At 54.2% G+C, this 19,414-nt stretch overlaps 4 protein-coding genes across 4 annotated transcripts; 2 read left to right on the forward strand and 2 right to left on the reverse strand.

Annotated features, from left to right (window-relative positions):
• Positions 1–370: 370 nt before the first annotated feature.
• Positions 371–7,557, reverse strand: TGME49_320490 (N-acyl-phosphatidylethanolamine-hydrolyzing phospholipase D family protein). Its single transcript, XM_002369865.2, has 2 exons — positions 2,442–7,557; positions 371–2,027 (listed from the first exon to the last, which is right to left on the reverse strand). Exons 1-2 carry the CDS (start codon positions 5,595–5,597, stop codon positions 1,779–1,781), a joined length of 3,405 nt encoding a protein of 1,134 aa, XP_002369906.2. The 5' UTR covers positions 5,598–7,557; the 3' UTR covers positions 371–1,778.
• A 109-nt stretch (positions 7,558–7,666) lies between these two features.
• Positions 7,667–11,960, forward strand: TGME49_320480 (Rab11b). The gene is made up of 3 exons (XM_002369864.2): positions 7,667–9,697; positions 10,278–10,499; positions 10,976–11,960. The coding sequence occupies exons 1-3, from the start codon at positions 9,506–9,508 to the stop codon at positions 11,240–11,242; spliced, it is 681 nt and encodes a 226-aa protein (XP_002369905.1). The 5' UTR covers positions 7,667–9,505; the 3' UTR covers positions 11,243–11,960.
• Positions 11,961–14,013: 2,053 nt separating this feature from the next.
• Positions 14,014–17,053, forward strand: TGME49_320470 (hypothetical protein). The gene has a single exon (XM_018782995.1). It carries the CDS (start codon positions 15,428–15,430, stop codon positions 16,151–16,153), a length of 726 nt encoding a protein of 241 aa, XP_018638068.1. The 5' UTR covers positions 14,014–15,427; the 3' UTR covers positions 16,154–17,053.
• TGME49_320465 (hypothetical protein) lies at positions 16,384–19,255 on the reverse strand. The gene is made up of 3 exons (XM_018782994.1): positions 18,176–19,255; positions 17,784–17,877; positions 16,384–17,391 (listed from the first exon to the last, which is right to left on the reverse strand). Exons 1-3 carry the CDS (start codon positions 18,225–18,227, stop codon positions 16,896–16,898), a joined length of 642 nt encoding a protein of 213 aa, XP_018638067.1. The 5' UTR covers positions 18,228–19,255; the 3' UTR covers positions 16,384–16,895.
• Positions 19,256–19,414: the final 159 nt, after the last annotated feature.

The raw sequence follows: 19,414 nt of genomic DNA on the forward strand, positions 1-19,414 counted from the left end.
GCTATTCCGGATGCGGCAACGGTTAGGTATTTCAGTGAACTCTAGGCTTGTAGGTAACTCGCGCAAATGCACCTGTCAAACTGTGGACTACCTCCGCTCTCGCTGCAGTCGTACTGTCATTTAGGCATCGCGCTACGGGTACGTCCACTGGACAGCACAGCGTCCTCGCCCGTGTCTCTCTATAGACACAAGTTTATTTCCAGCAACAAAGATATATATATATATATATATATTTATATGTATTCTTTTGAGGCCTTCATTTCCGCGCTCCTCTGTGTTCGTTGAGCTGCAGCGGACCGGAGAAAGTGAGGATTCCTTTTGTAAAGGAAAAATCACGTTATACGAGGTTCCGCTCACAAGCGAGCAGGTACCGTGGTCAAAGGCCGGGTCGTTTGGGTGTCTGGCCACCGCAGCTGCTCGTCTTGAGGGATTTATCAAAACGAACTCCGATTAACACAGACTCACAACTCATAACGTTAGGTCTTGGTTCCGCTGACTTCCCTGTTTCTCTTTAGTCTTTGCTAAACCGCGGGAAACAACACACACGCGACACGCACCGCGTGGCACCTAACTCCGTCTTGAGAACACAAAATAAAATCGCACACGTCTCTGACACACAGTTGTGGGCAGACGCACCTGTCCAGTCCGGCGTCTATGTTCATCGGTATGCTCGTGTACAAATGAACCGAAGCACCCAAGCCCATGCTCTCCACGCGTTTCCTCAAAATAGAGAAATGCAGGTGGTCGGCAGAAGTTATCCCCTCAACCACTCCTGTACAGCTTTTCCCGACAGAACACGAAGAAAATCTTAGAAGCGGAACAGGAAGACAGCCACCGCCTACAACCACCGCCGTGAATTCGCAGACGCACACAAACAGTTCTGTACACCACATACACAACGAAGGTAGACGAGAGAAAGCTTCCGGCCAGACGAAAGTGCCTTCCACCCATAATGACTTAACCTCTGGGGAGACGTGGGGAAGAAAGCGGGCCGACTGGACCTCGATTTAACGCGAACACACTTCAACAAGCAGACTGGGTTCGAACGGAATTGCGTCCGTTCATAAGCAAAAGCCGGTAACGTGCATTTGGATGAAATAAATCCAGAAGTATCGACGGATGTTTAGCATGTGTCTCCCGTTAAGACTTCAACCCGCAGCTTCCCATCCCCTCAGCTATACCTTTTCAAAATGCCAAGGACCACATGCTTGCACAAAAACTCGGCGTCCAATTTTCTTCAAAAACACAACTGATCAAACTTGGTGCCTCTTCTACAGTTTCCATTCTCGCGGAAGAACACTCAAATATACGGATACATATACATGCTTATAATATATAGATACATGAATATATGCATACAGAGATGCTTATTAATTTGTCGTCGCAATACGGCCACCACCTGTGTCGCTCGGTCCTCTCTCTGCACACGACTCGGCGGCCAGCCGGACCCACGAAGATGTCACCTTTCGCTTGCGCTCTGAACCTGTCCAACGTTCTTGGTCCTCCGAACAGCTGAACAGAAAGAAGCCCCTGACCAAGAAGAGGAACAACGGCGAGTTCGTCTGATCAAATGCTTGGAGAAACATGCAAAAGCGATTGGTCGGCGTGCTTGCCGACCACACGCAGCAATGGAATTATCCTCGCCTCTGTTCAGGCCGCGAGCGAATGTCTCTCAGAGTGCGACAGCGACCGAAGAGACGACGTTCGCGGGCTACTTCTTTGAGGAAAAGACGCCTCTTTCCACTTTCCGGTGCCACAGGTTCTCCTCGCTTCTGCATTTAAATGAACAGACCCGGATCGTCGGAACTCGCAGAAGAAAAGTCGCTTTCTGGAGATTGACTCTCCCGCCAAGCCGGCAAACTTGAAAAGACGCCGGCTCCGTCCTCGCGCGGCGGGAGTCGCTGTCCTCGCTCAACGTCGAAATACTTGGTGGGAAAGGTGTAATGTTCTTCCGGTGCTTCTGGCCACACATGCTCGAGGCCGCTGCTCCGCGTCATCCGCACAAAATCGCCTCCAGCCGCCTCCACCTGCACCAAAACACACCCAGGCACTCCAGTTCGAGAACGTCTCCTCTTGATGTCAAAGAAACTGCCGCTCATTCAAAAACAAAATTCAAGTGAAGCTAAGAATCGTCGCGCCTTTCTACACACCCAAAGCCGAAGAATACCCAGAACTGAAGACCATGTAATTGCGCACACCTGTATACATATATATACATATATATGCACGTCAACTCAAACCGAAATACATGCATCCACATATTACTTATATATATATATATGTATATATGTACATATATGGATACACCTGTATACTGTGCATTCTTTTCAAGTATGAAAATAGTGGAGATGTGGAAACCGCGCGGGTCTCCGTTTACCGGTCCGAGGACCGGGCTGATGGACGGAGAAAATTTGGAAAGGACAGAGCACCGCAGCGCTTACTTGAATGGACTGGCCGAGGAAGACAGTCTGAAACCTGGCACCCTCGGTGAGGAGGAATTCTTTCCAAGCGTCGTCGTCGGCGAGCAGGCCTGCGTCTTGGAGTTTCAGGGACCGGAGGAGACGCTGAATGTTGGAGGCGTGACGGTAGGGGTGGGCCTGCGGAATCATCAAGTTCTCCAGTTTGTGCAGGACCTCCGCAACGAGTTTCGCCTGTTCAGGCAACGGCGGGAGGCCCCCCGCTCTCGCTACGCGCTCGGAGATCCCGTAGGTCACGTGATCTTCATCCTCCTCGCGCTTCGCCTCCACCTGCTTCAGCTCCTGCCTCTTCATCGGCTGACCTTCTCCAAACTCACTCGAGCTCGGCGAACCGAATCTGGATCCGGACAGCGAGAAGTCCACGAACTGGTCTCGCCTCCGCTTTCTCCTCTCGGCCTCTGATGGACTTTGGGGTTCTCGGCCCGGTGTTGTCTCCTGAGACACTTCCACGGACTCAGAGAAGAAGGCCTCTGGGGTCGTCTCAACTCGGGTCACCTGGTCCTGCGCCACTCGCTTTGCGCCCGCAGACACAGAGCCGACATCGGGATCTCTGGGAGTCTCTGTTCGGTCGCGACTGTCGTCGTCGAGGCTGGTGCTCCGTCTCCGTCGCCGGTACTCGGTCGACCCCCCGTCGCTGCTGTCGGGTCGCCCCTCGCCCCAGGACCCCACAGTCCTCCAGCTTGTCTCCGACTCTCTCCGCGGCCTGGTGCTCCGTCCCCTCCCTACGCGAGTGGGTTGCGCGCCAACTTCCCCTCCGTTCCTTCTCGCCGCAACTTCCTTCGGCAGCTGCGTGAGCAGGGCGTGGGCAGCGACGTACCGATGCTGCAGTTCCGAGGCCTTTTTGCAGTCTTCTTCGCTTACATGCAGCAACGCACACTCGAGATCGAGCATCGGATCGAAGAACTCCTCGGCAGAGAGGCGGAGGGTGCCCCAGTGAACCCCCACGGCGGCCTCTGCCCTCACGTCCTTGAACATCTGCACGGTCTCCCACGGCTTCACATGTTGGTAGCGCAGATCCGCGTTCGGTTCGTACGCCCCAATCGGCAGGGCGGCCAGGTGGAACGGACCGAGAATGTGTCCAATCTTTCGATACTCGTCAAAGTCGGGGCGCCAGTACGCCGTGTCTCCGCCGTAGAAGAACTTGTGCTCAGGGCCTGCGACTGCGAACCCACCCCACAACGAGGTGTTGTGGTCGATCTTCGACGGCGAGCGTCCCGACCAGTGCACCCCTGCTGTGAAAGTGAATTTGAAGGTCTCCGTCTTGGCGCGTCGCTTGTGCCATACTCCGTCGCTGCAGACGCGGCGGCCGTGGCGCAAGTGGCAAGAGAGAGTGCGCGACTCGCCCCAAGAGAACTCGAAAATCGAGGACGGGAGACACCCTTGCTGCCGGAGAAAGCCTGTGACGCCCTCGGGGACGTACCAGATCGAGCGCCGGAAGTGCTTCGCGAAGCGCGAGCAAATCGAGTGGGCGTCGTGCTCCATGATGTGATCGGGGTGGTTGTGACTCAACAGGACGACGTCGACGTCTGTCGGGAGTTCGTCGTACTCGCACGGTGGGCGCCGGTGGCGTTCGCCCAGAGAGCCGCACAGCGCGCTGATGTACTTCATTACGCTTCGCAGCCACTCGCTGTACGGCCCAATCAGGTCCCCGTCGAACATCGGATCGATCAAGATCTTCAGGCCGTCGACGTTCACCAAACCCGTCGCGTGACCGAGCCATGTGTACCGAATCCCCCGACTCCGTCCCTCGTCTGGACTCCCTGGGCCGCCGTACTTGTCCGCGAACTGCGGCCGCAAAACCGGGAGAAACGCGTCGAGAACGCTCTTCTCCACGCGCTGCGAGTGTCGGTGGTTCTTCACCCACTTGGGGAACCAGCGCACCTGGTCGGCAGTCAGACGCAATACCTCCCGCTCCGCCGCCGAGAACATCTTCCACGGATACAAAAACTGGCCGTGCATGCGCACAGCGCGCGTCAGGTGCCCCTCCCGCACCGCCTGGTCCAACACCGACCGCGCCTCCTCGTAGACGTTCGCCGTCAGGAGGTGACGGCCGCTCTCCAGAACCGTCTCGGCTGTGACCGGAAGCGACGGCGAAGCTGCGCTGTCCACCGAGTGATGGTGGCGCCGCAGGTGCTCGCCCCCGCCCGCGCGCGGCAGTCGCGGCAGGACAGCAGGCATCAACAGAGGCGCCGTTCGCTGGTTCGGAGTCTCCGACCAACCGTCGGCCAGCAAGAAGGCGCGCATTTCCCACGGAGACAACGAGTCGAGAAACGCCCCGTCAACTCCGACAGCCGCGTCCACCTCGTCGGCGGACAGAGGAGAGACAGACGACGACTCGGGAGGAGAGAGCGAAGAGGAAGAGAAAGGAGAGGAAGAGAGAGGAGAGGAAGAGAGAGGAGAAGAGACGTCATGCGTTTTTCGGTGGATGTGGGGAAAGCGGTCGAACTCGCGGGGGTAGGAGAAAAGAGAGAGGGGAAACACGGAAGGAGAGACGCCGAGAGAGACGAAGATAGAGAAAACCGACGCAAGCGCCTGTGATGTCCACGTTGCGGACCCCTCGTCGAGCGGAGCGGCGCGTGTGAGGAGAACAAGGGGGTTGTTCGGTTTATCGTGGAGGAGACACAGACAGACGAAGACACAAAACACCATCGCGACGAAGAGACACACGAAGAAACGAACTGAGGACTTCTCAAGGTTCAGTTCCCGATGTGCAACTGTTGTCGCGCTTGCAGGATCGCTCTCGCGTCGGGGACATGTCTTCGACGTTCGCGACGCATCTCCACTCACTTCGAGAGGCTCTGGGGCCTCTGCGGACCGCGGTTCGGTGTCGTTTCTTCTGTCTCGTGGCGACGCGCAGTCACTCAAGGCAGATCCCTCTCTCCTGTCTCCATCATTGTTTGTGTCGGTCGCAGAGACTGCGGGCGATGACGAGACGCGAGAGACCGACTCACACGCGTTCGTCCGCTCTGCGGCGGCTCGTCGCTCGCACATGGCCCCACCCTGTTCCATCTCGCCTCCGTGAGGGAAAGAACAAAGCTCCCTTGCCACCGCCTCGTCTCTCCTGCTCGCAGGCGTCTCTGCGTTGCCGCGAGGAGCCGAGGACGAACTGGCATTTCTCATGTTTATTGGACTGTCGACGCAGGATACTCGACTAAGTTCCTCCCTTCCACGCTGTTCGCTGGAGTCGCGCAGACACTCCGTTCTTGGTCACGCGTCGCGAAATCGCGTGGAAACTGGAACGCGAGTTCGTTGGAAAGCTGTCCTCTCCGCCCTCAGTTCCTTCTTTTCATTGCTGAAAGTCACGTGCCTGCTCGGAAGAAGTAGTGCCGGCAGAAACTGAGCATCTGGTGAACTTCTGAACGCCCACAGAAACCTCCGTTGGATCTCAGGGCGCAGATCGGCTGTGCGTACACCTCACGAGACACGCCAGTCTCGGCGGGTACTCCAGCGCGCGGCTTCACCTACGCCCGGACGGATGATGTCTCTCCACTGCAGGGAATTCCGCGCAGTTCAGAGTCAGCCACGGACGACAGGCCATTGAGCGAAAGCATCTAGTGAAAAGACTCGCGCACTGACGAGACGCGGAAAAAACACCCATCTACATATCCGTGTGAGTAGGCGTGTACTTTAGGTATTTACGGAGACATAGACAAAGGCGGTATCGCTTAGTACCACGACAGGAGGAGCCTTTGGTGCAGAGAAACAAGAGGAGGTGCAACCCTCGACTTCACACGCGTTTCAATGCGCGTCTCCACTCGCGAGAAAGAGACACATGTTGAGTCTCCGGACCTGGGGTACGCCTTCCCAGCAGGCATTTGGGATCGCAAAAGCCTCGCCGAAGCGACCCGCGACTAGACGCGGCGAAACTCTCAGTCTGGGCGCTTGTGTATCCTTTTCCTCAAGCAAGAAATATAGAGACTACGGGGAAAACGAAGAAGAGCGGGGGTCTCCAGAGAAAACACGACACAGAGGAACATGGGGAAGATACAGTGCCGACGAGCGCAACAGCGACGAGTTTACTGTCAAAGCGATTAACGAGGAACCGATTGCTTGGAGTGGGAATCCACCCCCGCTCTTGCGGGACAGGACGCGGACGGCAGCTAAAAAGTTTTCAATCAGTACAGCCAGGTCCACACACAGCGCCGAAAGGAGCGTCGAAAGATTCCCTGGCTATTCGTTCGCTTCTCTTCCCGAAAACTCTGTCTTTTCCTCGTCCTTTAACGCCAACGGAACAGGGAACCCTCGATCCGGGTCTCATCGCTACTCCACTGGCTGCCGTGGGAGACGCGGAAGACCCACTCTCGTACCGAAATCCAGACACATGAACCTATGTCAGACACACAATCGCTAGAGAATCTACGAAACTCTCTGCAGGCATAAAAAATCTGGAAGAAAAAGACAATCGCACGAACCAAGACTGACAATTGGCCCTCGATTGCGACGGGGGCGACGGCAGTCTGGGCGACTATGCGATTCGTGGGTCCGGAGAAAATATCTCGACACGTGCGCTAGACGAGCCTGGCTCCCGCAAAGGGAACGGGCGGAGAAACGGTTTCTTCCACCAAGAAACACGGAAACTTGCAAAGCGACGCGCGTGACCAGACTCCCAGAAGTCGGCGATTGGTCGCGGCCTTCGAGGCAGTGGCGTCGAGACACGAACGGCGCCTCCTGCTCGAGCTGTGCGAATAGGAACGTATACAGGTGATTTTTTCTCGGCGAGCAAAAACGACTTCCTTGACAAAAGCTTCGGCTCCTCGAAATGGCGGAAAATGAGACCGCGGGAGCCTCGCCTCAGATGGCGCCGGTAGCGCAAGACGATGACGGCATTGCGGCGCACACGGCAGGGTCGCGGGCAATTCGCGGCAGAAAACCGCAGTGCAAAGGAAAAACGGACGGCTTTCCTTCTGTTGCAGCTGGCGTTTTCTGCCTCGACTGCTTTTAGATAGAGAAAACGCGCGAAAACCCACACGGAAAAGGCCGCTGTCTGCGGCGGGAGTGTCCGGAGCACCGACTCGCTCCCAACGGTGTGCTGGGCCCGCTGCGGCCTGAGGAGGAGCCGAGGGGAATATTCGATTCGGCTTATATTCGGAGAACTCGCCAAGTCCATCCCGTCTTTTGTGCATCTGGCCTCGCGGGCGCTTCGGTCCTTTCTCAGCCGCTGACAGGGCGTTTCGCTTTGCAGGCAGGAGCTGGAGTTGTCTGTGGATGGTGAAAATCGAGAGGGACAGCGTTGTTCCGAGGTTCGGTGATTTTTTTCCTCCATGGTCCCGAGAGAACTCAAGACACCGCGCTTTCCGCTCATGCGAAAGCGGTTTTCAAGCGCTGTCGGCTCGTAGATGTGTCTGCCTCGAGAAGCCGGGGGACGTGGTCGCTGCGGTTGCAGCCCAGAGGCTCAGACATCACGCGTTAACACACCTCGCCGCGAAGAAGCATCAACGCGTTTCTCTCCTCTCTGCCTAGAAAAGACTCGACGCACTCCTGTCTGACTCCCTTTCAATACCGCAAGCCACTTTGGTGGTTTCCGTTCCCAAGTTCCAGAACCAGCCGCGCGACCATCCAGAAACGGAGGCACCGCGTGTGTACGGCTGTACATTCACCCGGTGCTCTTCGTCTTTGTGGTCGCCGTTCCGCGACATTACAAAGACCACTGTATCGGCGGCCGCTGCTCTTTTTCGCCGCGCGACTTCTTCCCCTCCCTTGCGTCTGACGCCTCCTCAGAAGCGGGAAGTTCACTAAAGCAGGGTCCTGCAAACGACACGGCGGCCGCACATACCTCGACGCCGCGTCACTTCTAGGAACTTTTCCGGATCTCCAGAACACCGTCCAAGTCCCCGCTGAGCTTGGAGAAGGTTTTTCTGCTGTAAAGAACCTGTCTCGTTCTGTGGCGGGCCGGTTTTCCGTCTCTCTCCGTCCAGACGCCCGAAGTTGCTCGAGTTCCCTCTCTAGCCTCTCCTCTGTGCGCACCCTTCTCCCTGTCCTTTGTTCTTCGTGCTCTACTGTTTGTCCTCTGTTCTTTGTCGTCTGCTTCCTCTCATCTCCTTCTCTCTCCTTCTTTCTCCTTCTCTCCTCGGCGCCTTCTGTCTTCCCTCTTTCTCGCGCGCTGCAACGAGAGAGCCTCGCGCCTCTGCGGCGACGTTCTGCCTCGTCGTTTCCTCCCACCGTCTGCAGGTTGCGTTCTCCTCGAGCCGTAAGAGTCAAGAGGGAACGGAGACAGTCTCCACGAGTAAATTGCGTGTTTCTTCTCACCTCGTCTACTCGAAACTTTCTCGTCTCCTCGCCGAAAAAGGGAAGCTGTCTCGTCGCCTCTTTTTCAGAGGAGGATTCTTCTGACTGCATGCGCTGGCCGGAGCATTCTCAGCTCTCTCTCTCGGATCTTCGCTGTGCACGGTCAGCCCAGTTCGGTCCTCTCTGCCGCCGTGTGTTTGGATGCGCCTTTTCGGTTTCTACAAGACTATGCCGACCTCTTTCATGTAGAGCTGTCTCCCTTAATACCATGGTGCGCCGTCTCTTCTCAGATCTCTCAGTCTAGCGTCTCCTATGGCTTCTCGAAAGAGAGCGATCCTTTCTGTCTGAGGTCCTTTCCTCTTCGCTTTTCGCCTCTCCTCTCCTATCTTCGCTTCTCGCAGTTTCGTTTGGAGGCAAGCCTCCGTTTTCTCTCCTCCCCCCGACCCGTTTCAGAAGAGAAGTTCTCCGCTCTCTTCTTCCTCCGTCTCTCCTCGTTTTCTCTGTTTCCGTCGCTTTCGCTTCCTTTTCTTCTCTTCTTTGCGCCCCCGAGAGGCTCTTCGGCCTGCGCACATGCCTCCGCCGGTCTTCGCCTTCTTGGATTTCGCTGGTCCCCGCGGACTCCTCGACTTCCTCCGCGTTCCCCACTTTCTTCGCCTCTCGCTCCGCCCCATCTCGTGAAATTTTCCGCTCAGAAGAAACGCAAAAGCGAACCACTCCGTTTTCCCTGCAGCCGCGTCTTCCGAAACCTCTTCTCGACTCTTCTCTGCTCTCTTGTAAAGCGGAAAAAGTCGTTTTTCGCCACGATGGCGGGGGGTTCTGAAGACTACGACCATCTCTACAAAGTGATTCTGGTGGGAGACGCGACTGTAGGAAAGACGCACTTGCTTTCGCGTTATATTCGAGGAACTCTGCCCAAGAGCCCGAAAGCCACCATCGGCGTCGAGTTCGCCACGCGCACGGTGCCGCTCGCAGTCGGCGGAACTGTCAAAGCACAGGCAAGCGCATGCAGAGAAAAAATCTTCTCTGCGCTGTAATCCTCTCGTCCGTTCTTGCGAGCAAATCGAAAAAACGACGGCATTTGTTACTTATATATATATATATATATATGTATACCATGCATAATATATATATATATATATATATCGTGTTCATTCACGTGCATTTTTCTCTTGCCTCCTCACGGAAACGTTGTGACAATCTGCGTATGTGTATCGGGAGAGTTTATGCAGGTATACGCATGTAGGCATATATTTGTGTAGAACGGTTGCCGGTATTTAGTGACCCCCTAGTCTCAATTTCTCCCCTCTTAGGGACGCGAAAGAGAAAGCGAGATGTCTCGGAACTCGATGTCGTATATACAATCCTCTCTCCACGGAAAAAGATATATTTACGCACCTTGATGCACACTCATGGAAATTTATCCGTGAAGTACATACACCGAACATCCCTTATATATATGTATATATATGTATATATATGTATATATATATATATTTATTTATTGATGTCTGGGGATATGTGTACCTTTTGATTTGCATGTTTCGAAGCGTGTGAGCGCGCATGCGTTTTTTGTAGATTTGGGACACAGCTGGTCAAGAGCGGTACCGCAGCATCACCAGCGCGCATTACCGCCGCGCAGTAGGTGCGTTGTTGGTTTACGACGTGACGAGGAAGTCCACTTTTCTGAATGCGTCAAAATGGCTAGAGGAATTGCGCCAGAACTCGGAGCCTGACATCGTCATCATGATGGTTGGGAACAAACTCGACTTGGTCGAAAAAGACCCCACAGCTCGAGATGTACGTCCACTGGAAGTGAGGGCGTTTTCTGTGCTTCCTTCGCTAGGAGACGCTGCTTTCTCACGGGTGCTTGCTGTGTTCGCCGTCTCTCGCTTTGCCCCGGTTTTGTGGTTTTCGGGGGTGTCGGCGTTTTCTCTTTTCGCTGTGCTTTAAAAAAATCTCGTTTCTCCCTCTCGCTCTCTCGCTGGTTGGCCGCCTCTCTTACCACAGCTCGTTTCGTCGCTTTCTCCTGCCGCTTCCTCCTCCACGCATCCAACTTGTATCTTTTTTTTCAGCGCCCTTGGCTTTGCTATCTCCCACCCTCGTTTCCTCCACTTTTGTCTCCCTTCTTTTCAACAAATACCTCTTTGCTGTCTCTCTCTCTGCGGAGCCGCCTTCCTCTGTTTCTTGCTCCAGAGCCCCGGGCGTCTCCCCTTCCTCGAGTCTCTCTCCACCCGTCCTCGCTATCCTGCTCTTTTTTTGCGGTGTGTCTCCAGGTTCCCTACGAGTTGGCTGCGAAGTTCGCGCAGGCGAACGGCTTGTATTTCAGCGAGGCGAGTGCAGTGACGGCGTTCAACGTGAAACATATTTTTGAACATTTGCTCCAGGAGATTTACAACCACAGAACGCAAGGAGAAGAGTTCTCTGGAAGAGCGAACGGGGCGGATGCGTACAGAGACGCTCAGGCTCTCGGCGGTGTGCGTCTCGCGGCCAACGCGAACATGTACGGCAGAAACCCTCAGAATCTGTCCTGCTGTGGCTGAAAAATCCAAGACAAAAAATCAGAAAGACCCAGAAAGCCACACGGAGCAGACAGGGAAACGGGCGCCAGACGGTGCCCTTTGTCTTTTTCCTGTTCGAGTTCGCGAGGGAAGAGACAAAGAGGAGAGCGCAGAGGGAGGACGGCGAGAGGGACAGGGTGAGAGGGGAGGCGCAGGTTTTGGGGAGCTTCGGAGGAGAAAGGAGAACGGGGAAAAGGATTTTCAAGCAGAGGGCTCGAAGGCAATGCAAGGAAGCTGATACAGTATTCCGTGGGAAGAGTCTTGAGTGTTTCCATGCATGTGAATGTAGCGAAAACGAGTTGTTTGAGCTCCTCATCTTGCGGTGCCGTCTCACAAGCCTCTTTCGTCTCGAAGCCGTCTCCGTTCAATCTCTCGTGTGTCGCGCTTGAGTGCAAGAGTGGATGTTGCGAAACTCGGAGGTGAAACGTTCAAACGCATTGCTCTGGAGACGTCTCCACATGCTCACCAGCGCAAACAGTTTTGCTGTAAGACGCCAGGCGCTTCGCAGCCACCAACTTTGCAGGCGTCGGATTATAGACGAGTGCCGCCAACGCAGTTAGGGAGAAGATCAAGAAATTCATGAAGACTCTGCGAATTTCATTTGAGGTCCATGGTGTTGATGTCCACCGAGCGGCCGTGGGATCGCACAGACTCACGGCTTTTTCCCCTTCGGTGACTCATGAGTTCAGAAAACTTTCTTCCGATGAAGCTCTTCTTCCGATAAGAATCTCAACCGTGAAAATTGAGGCGATGGAAAGAGTGTCACGTAACACCGAGTCTAACAAAATGTCTTACGTCTTCTGTAGTTTCTACTGTCGCTTTGAGCTTCCTAGTAGAGATTTCTTTTCCTTGGTAAGAATGACGCAGAACTCTTAGAGGCTTACTTCAGACGAAGACTCACAGCACGATTGAGATGTCCAAATGCTTTCTGAAGAAAGTCGAGAATTTCGACGGTTTTTAACTGAGGCATCACTTCGCCTTTTGTGAAGTTGGGTGAGGATCACCTCTACAGAGTCCGACGATTCGCAAAGCTTAATTCCTGTTCTCTTCCTCAGATCAATCGTCTTATGTTCTCTTCTTCCTGAGAGCAATCGCTGAGTCTGTTCTGCAGTTTCCGTTGTCCTGGTTTGTCTCTTTCGGATTCCTCCACTCGCTGAAACTGGCCTCAAGTTCGCCATGTTTTAGGACTCAAGTTAAACGTTCGACGGTGCGGTTCCTCCGTCCACATGAACTATTTTCTCTGAAGGGTGTCGACTCTTCGACTGGGACTACATGTTGACACAAAGAAAAGGGTCTTTGTTTCCAGATCCGAGATCCACTTTGCGTTTCATGGCCTTGGTGTGAAGTTCACTGAGCATTGCGGTGTCCAGCGTCTGTGTGAAAACCAAGGTGTGAGGTGAGTGAGACGGTGGCAACGTTCGCACTGGATGTCGGGACCCTAAGCGAGCGCCTACGCTCAAGGAGACTGAGACACTCCCCCTGTTTCACTCGGTCTGGTGCCAGAGAACTCGCCAGGTTTCGCTGGAATCAACGTCTTGGTTCAGGGTACACCGACCATCACCGACTTTCGAAAGAATTGCTTTCAGCACTGCATCGGGTGCACAGCATGCAGAAAAACTACCATCGGGTGCGGTGTGAAGTCGCGTTGAGAACTCGTTTTCTTGTGAAAGGTGGAATTGTCTGCCGGAGGTATGTTCGGAGACACTCTAAACCTGTTTCATGTAACGCCAGGCTCTCCACTGCACAGGACTACTTCGTTTGTTGACTTCTGGCCCTTGCATACACCCAGAGAAGCCAGCTGAGTGTGAGAGGCCAACCGAGGAGCCGCTTTTTTTCGTGAGAAATCGAATTCAATTGGATGGTCTTTCTGCCGCCGCTCCTGCCCTCGACACCGAAAACCCTGAGGGGGCACCCCTCTGTCAGCAATTTCTCTGCCTGTTCAAACGTAGGATTCAAGGCATCGTCGTTTCCTTTTTCTTTGTAGACCTCTGAGTGTTTGTGGAGGCAACTGTGTGTGGATCCTCACTGCCTGCCACTCTCGGGAAGTTCGAACTGCCCAGCTTTCGCTTTCTCTGCTGTCTGCATCATTTTTATCGAAACCTGTTCCACGTTTTTTGAGAAATTCACTCTTCGCGCCGGACTGAGGCAAGTAAACGAGTCCCGATCCCGTGGTGCAGTCAGTGACAAGAAAGCTCTTTTATGGTATCGTCCGGCGACCTTAACGTTCCTCCACGTCGGTCCTGTTCTACGCGCAAGGTGTCGACTACTACGCAACTCACCTTGCAGCGCCCCTTTCACTACTTCAGTGACTTCCTGTGTTGCAGAACATGCGAGCCGTTCGGACGAATCCACCAAGCGTTCATCGAGAAACAGGGCGCAGGGTGAAAACGAGGCATCTGCCTCGCCTCCGGATAAACGAAATCCCCAGCTTCTTCAGCACAACTTCCTCGAGTGTCCTTTCCTTTCTCAGTACACTCAAACAGATTCGGTTGGTTCTTTTGTGGGTTTGTTTTTGACAGAGATGTCCAGGAAGTCGCCAGATCTATCTTTTCGCGTCAACACCCGTTCTCACTCGATTTGAGGATCTTCTTGCGTGTAGCCCTATCTCGTAGTCAGGCCCCCTTCCCGACTAGACAAGTTCCAGGATCTAACTTTTTTCTGGATCTAACTTTTTCCTGTATTTAACTTTATCTAGCATTTAACGTTTTGGTAAGAAACCCAGACCACTGCCATGAGTCTCTCTGTCGGAGTCCGCGTTCTCGTTTGATGTAGTCTCTGGGCGTCTGTAATGCCTCCAAGTTACTTCGGTACTTCCATAGAAGTTAATTTTAAACGATTCAGGTGGGAGCCGGACAGTTCACCGTCAGAGGCAAGAAGTGGTAGATTAAAGAGTCCGATACTGCCCCATAACTTGTGTGTGAACAGCTGAAGAAAGCCACTGGGTTCTCGGTAAACGCTCGGCGGAACTTTCTAAGAACCCCAGAAGACAGTTTCCTCCCTCTGGAGTGCTCTGCGTGCTTGTAACCTTGGGGGTCCGTGCCTGTGAGAGTGAAGGTGCAGATTCACGGCGAGTAAGCGACGAGAAATGACCGAAAATGCACGAACAACACGGTGGAGACTCCCTGAAGAACTGCGGAAAGAAAAAGAGAAGAAAGGAACTTGCAAGCGTGAGACACTCCCGAGGGGACGTCGAGGCGACGCCCCAGAGCGAGTGTGCGGCAGAGACGGTTGGGAGTTTGCGGAGAAACTCGCCTGCCTTGAACGTTTCCTCCCTCCTTTTCACACGCAAGGCAAGAAAGGAAAGAGAAATACAAGACAGATACAAATCTTCGACAACGAAGATGTCAGGAAGGGAAAGAAGCTCGGCGAGAGTTTCTTCAGCGCGCCGAGGCTTTGAGTGGAAAACCGCGCGGCTGGTTGAACGCCGCAAAGCGCCACGAAAAGTCGGAAGTCAGCGTGTTTAGTCAAAATCGGGGACGGCTTTCTCTGCATTTTTTCTCTGAGTCTTTCTGAAGATTTCTCCACTCTTACTCCGCATGTCCACTGTTTTCTGCGGGCGTACAACCGAGGAAGAACCGCGACTGGCATGTCCTGCGGCCTCTGAGCGCCTTTCCCGCTGCGTCGAGTGTATGTACACCTGACCTCCCGGGATACGGAAAAAAGAAGAAGAGGAGCTGTTCATTTTTCATTTGTAGTCGGTCCAGTTCACCGGGGAGGCTTCGTTCTTTCTGGAAGAGGAGTCGAGTTTTTGCGAGGACACAAGGGGAGAGGGGGATTCTCAAAAGTCGACTTCCACTTCTGCAAAGGCTCTGCAAGCGGCGTCGAGTTTTCTCGAGTGCTGAACATCAGAAGGAACCCTCTGTGTGTTCTCTGACTCCTTTATCCTTCTTCTCTCTCTCCTTCTTCTCTTCGTCGCTTCCACGCTTGTTCGACTTCCCTTTCTCCCCCTCTTCCCCCTCTCTTCTCCCTCTTCTTCCCTTCCTCTCCCTTTCCTTCCTTTATACGCTTTCGTTCCTTTTCCCCTTCTGTCTCTGTCTTTCGGTCTGAAGCTTGCTTTGCGAGAGGAGACAGAGGAGATCGGCAGCGACGCTCGACTCGCGTAAGAGGGGAGATAAGCGAGAAGACTTGGCGACTGAGAGAGAAGCCGCTCGAGGAGAAGGGCAGGGGATGCTGCAGAGAGGACAGCGGAGGACGGCAGCTAGTGTCGAGACAGAGAGGGGAGACTGGTCGAAGAAGACAGGGCATCCCCATGCGCCGTTCTTTTGCAGTGAAGGCCTTTATCGTCCTCATCTCCGTGTTTTTTTCTATCTCCGTTTTTTGCCGCTTTTCCTTCGTTCCTTTTTCATTCTTCAAACATTCTTCAAAGTCTGCGCTTCGCCCTCCCCGTGCCTCCTCCCCTCTCAGGACTCTCCCGCCTCGACTGATTCTTCCGTCTGCCTTCTCTCTCGGCTCTCGTTCTCTTTCTGTTTCTTCTTTCTGCTCTTTTTCGCCTCCCTCCCTTCGCTGCTCCCCACCCTGCGCCTGGTGAGTCGCTCCTGGCTCCTCCGTCTCTCTTTCAAGATGGGATTCTTCCTGCCTGCCCTCTTTGTGGGGGGTCTCGGCATGACGCAGCACTTGGCGTCGCGGGAGCTCGACGACCTGATTCGCCAGGCCGAACAGCCGCTCTTCGGCTTCTGGTGGGGAGTTGGCTTCGGCGTCGTTGTGGGCGTCTGGGTGGGCTGCAACTTCGCGTCCTTCTTCCGTCGACTGAAGACTCTCTCCCTCGCACTCTGCGACCTCGCATCGAGCCGCGGCGGAGAAGACGGGGGACGAGGCTTGCGAGACGAGGCGCCTGGGCGCGACAGCCGAGACCGATGCGCGACTGCGACGAGAGACGGAAGCTGTGCACCGTGAACGGAAACCATCGGGACTCGGAGAAGTCGCTGGAGAAGAGCAGGCGCTGAGAAGAGCGAACCTGAAATGCCTTTCTGAAAGGGAAAACTGGCACACGCGTTTTGGAGCGACCAAACAGTCGCAAAATGCCGCTGCACCCCAGTGGAACTCGAAACGCGCAGCTCGGCCGCTTGCGCTCAGTTGACGCAGTCCTCTTTTTGCATTAAACCGTCTCTCAGGTTTCTGTGCTTCTTTTCTTTCCCTGCGCTTTGCTTTCCACTTTTCTTCGTTGCTTCTCCTTCCTTTTTCTGCCTTTTCTGCTGCCGCTGAAGACGAGGGAGAGATTCCACTGCCGAAGAAAAGGGGGGGAGGGGGAAGACATCGCGGCTCTGGGCCGGCCGGTGCTGGGAAACAGCCGGCGCCGCGGTGTACTTGCAGAAACAGAAAGAGAATGAAAACGAAGGAAACGAGAAGAGAAAGAGGAAACATGGACGAGGCAGGAGAGGAGGAATTGAGGAAGTCACAGAAAGAGAAGTGGAGGCGAGAGCAAACAAGACGAGAAAAAGACAGGATAGGAGAATTTAGGGAACAGAGTTTGGAGGAAGAGTACACGAAATGAGAGAGAGATCATGAGGGAAAGAAAAGAACAAGTGAAGAAGACACGAAAACAAATAAAGAGAATGAAAGGACGTTCGCTTTCTGCGCAAAACAAACACATGTTAAACGTAGTTGCATTTTTGAGGAGTTGCGTTTTCCGACGTTATTATGACATCGCTTCTTTTTCAACTCGAGCGAGGGGATAGATGAGTCTCGACGGATGTGGTGCGAGTCGAATTTCTTCTCTGTCGCGTCTCTTTTTAAAAACGGTTTCGGTTTTTTTTCGGACTGTTGGCTCTGCGCATGCAGTTTGCATTTTATTCGACCCCGCGTTCAAGTCTGTTTTTCTGTCTCTTCGTTCACTGAGGGCTTCGCGAACGAGGCGAGACAGTCCGTGGAGAAGAAACGCGAAAGACGTTTTTCGTTGAAACTCAAAAAGGCTGTCGCACCGCAAGTATCGCCCACACCACAATGCTGCGTTTTCCATCTTTAGTCTTTCTGTCTTTCTGCTCTTACGTGTTTCTTTCGCTCTTCTCTGCATTCCTCTCGCCTTCCCCCTCCGTCTCGTTCTTCTGTCTCCTTCGCTCTTCTCTGCATTCCTCTCGCCTTCCCCCTCCTTCTCGTTCTTCTGTCTCCTTCGCTCTTCTCTGCATTCCTCTCGCCTTCCCCCTCCGTCTCGTTCTTCTGTCTCCTTCGCTCTTCTCTGCATTCCTCTCGCCTTCCCCCTCCTTCTCGTTCTTCTGTCTCCTTCGCTCTTCTCTGCATTCCTCTCGCCTGCCCCCTCCTTCTCGTTCTTCTGTCTCCTTCGCTCTTCTCTGCATTCCTCTCGCCTTCCCCCTCCTTCTCGTTCTTCTGTCTCCTTCGCTCTTCTCTGCATTCCTCTCGCCTTCCCCCTCCGTCTCGTTCTTCTGTCTCCTTCGCTCTTCTCTGCATTCCTCTCGCCTTCCCCCTCCTTCTCGTTCTTCTGTCTCCTTCGCTCTTCTCTGCATTCCTCTCGCCTGCCCCCTCCTTCTCGTTCTTCTGTCTCCTTCGCTCTTCTCTGCATTCCTCTCGCCTTCCCCCTCCTTCTCGTTCTTCTGTCTCCTTCGATCTCTCTTCAGTGTCTCTCTCCTTTCTCCGAGCTTCTCGCGCCTCAGAGGACACCCGGCCTGTGAAGACAGATGCGGAGGAGCTCTCGGTGCGTTAGCTGAGAGCCTCGAACGGTCCACATCCTTGCTCAAGATATATGGTGAGGTTAGTCCTCTGCATTTCAGAAGGAGCGGCGGTCGACGACGCGAGGTCTCGGTTCACATTTTCTCGCCTGAAACTTGACGCCACACTCCTGCTGTCCGGAGCTCGCTCTAGCAAGAGCGACAAACGAGCAACTGGCGCTTTCTAAAAAAGCTCTATATACCTCAAGCGATGCGTCAAGTTGCCAGAAGACTCAAAGGCCGCTGCGTTTCTGACTCCTCTTGTGTTCGAAACCGCGAGCAAATGCCGGCTGCCCCTTCTCTGCCATGTTCGCCACGGTCGCGGCAACCCACTTGCTTTTTCTGCCTCGGCAGTCGCGCACTGAGACGCAGCGACGTGCACCGCGCAATCCACTGGCAAAAAGTAAACAGAAACGCCTGACGAACTGTTCTTACGCCGAGACACACTGTCCGAAAGAGAGCTTCCTGCTCTCCCCTGAAATGGCCCTCTTCCCCGCAAGAATTGTTTCCTTAGCGAAGTCTGGCAGCGGCGGCCGTTCACTGAGAGCCTACGCGCGTCACTTGAAAGCTGCGACTCAGGCAGGCGGCCTTTGAGCTACCGTTCCTCTCAGATTCGAATTCGTCTCTGCGTTTTCAGTGATGCGTCTAGCAGGGAGAGTGACACGGCGAAGAAACGAGTTCGCGCCCCCCCCATCCCCCCGACAAGTTGACACTCTGAGGCTTTTCGAGGACAGCGTCAACAGAAAGAGAGAGATGAACCTCCGACGCGTCTGACGCTCGGTCAGGCGAGAGAGCAAGCATCGCCGCTTCATGCGGTAGACGCCAGACTTGTCACGGGAGACATTCCTCTGCACAACGCAGGAGCGGGCGGCGTCAACTGGCGCAGCAGCCTGCAGCGTTCCCGGCCTTCCGAAGTCGACCAGCGACTCTGGCGAGCTGCTTTCTTCTTCTTCTTCTTGCATCCGCGGTGGAGTGAACGCGATCGGGCCGGCAAGGCGCAGAAATCCGACGGCCCACTCGGCCGCTGAGTTTCACCTGCTTCGTCCTCTTTGCTGCCCGCGTGTGGAGGGGAGAACAAGGGGAGGTCCGCAGACGGAAGTCCGAGAGAAAGTTCGTCCGGGCCAACGAGAAAAGCGCGAGCACAACGACGAAACGCTTTCACACCGCGCCCACTACTGACGTTTACAAAACCGCTGGAAGGGCATCCTCCACCGGGTGAGTCAAAGTGTCTGTACACCTCTCCTGCGCGTCTCGTGTCTACATCCCTCTGTCGTCACCAGTGCATAACGAAGACTTCCTTGTTGATCGCCACCTAGCTACATATATATATATATATATACATACACAATCTTTATGTATAAGTATATGTGTTTATATATACCTGATTTGATCTCCCCCTCGATGCATTTACATCTAGCTTGCAGTCGCTATAGCTGTCGAAGAATAGACCTCGAAACGACCTAGACCTCTCTCCAGACATCTGTGTCTCTTCCAC

Source organism: Toxoplasma gondii, chromosome IV, assembly GCF_000006565.2.
Source record: "Toxoplasma gondii ME49 chromosome IV, whole genome shotgun sequence".
Classification (NCBI taxonomy): domain Eukaryota; phylum Apicomplexa; class Conoidasida; order Eucoccidiorida; family Sarcocystidae; genus Toxoplasma; species Toxoplasma gondii.

What these genes read in the sequence shown, in the direction of transcription:
- TGME49_320490 (XM_002369865.2), bottom strand. Translation starts at nt 5,597, where the DNA reads ATGAGAAATGCCAGTTCGTCCTCGGCTCCTCGCGGCAACGCAGAGACG. An exon ending in TCCTCGGCCAGTCCATTCAA is followed by an intron (nt 2,028 to 2,441) that starts GTAAGCGCTGCG and finishes GTTTTGGTGCAG; the next exon opens with GTGGAGGCGGCTGGAGGCGA.
- TGME49_320480 (XM_002369864.2), top strand. Translation starts at nt 9,506, where the DNA reads ATGGCGGGGGGTTCTGAAGACTACGACCATCTCTACAAAGTGATTCTG. An exon ending in GCGGAACTGTCAAAGCACAG is followed by an intron (nt 9,698 to 10,277) that starts GCAAGCGCATGC and finishes CGTTTTTTGTAG; the next exon opens with ATTTGGGACACAGCTGGTCA. An exon ending in AAGACCCCACAGCTCGAGAT is followed by an intron (nt 10,500 to 10,975) that starts GTACGTCCACTG and finishes GTGTGTCTCCAG; the next exon opens with GTTCCCTACGAGTTGGCTGC.
- TGME49_320470 (XM_018782995.1), top strand. Translation starts at nt 15,428, where the DNA reads ATGCTGCAGAGAGGACAGCGGAGGACGGCAGCTAGTGTCGAGACAGAG.
- TGME49_320465 (XM_018782994.1), bottom strand. Translation starts at nt 18,227, where the DNA reads ATGGCAGAGAAGGGGCAGCCGGCATTTGCTCGCGGTTTCGAACACAAG. An exon ending in CGGTTTCGAACACAAGAGGA is followed by an intron (nt 17,878 to 18,175) that starts GTCAGAAACGCA and finishes CTGTCTTCACAG; the next exon opens with GCCGGGTGTCCTCTGAGGCG. An exon ending in GAACGAGAAGGAGGGGGAAG is followed by an intron (nt 17,392 to 17,783) that starts GCGAGAGGAATG and finishes CGGAGGGGGAAG; the next exon opens with GCGAGAGGAATGCAGAGAAG.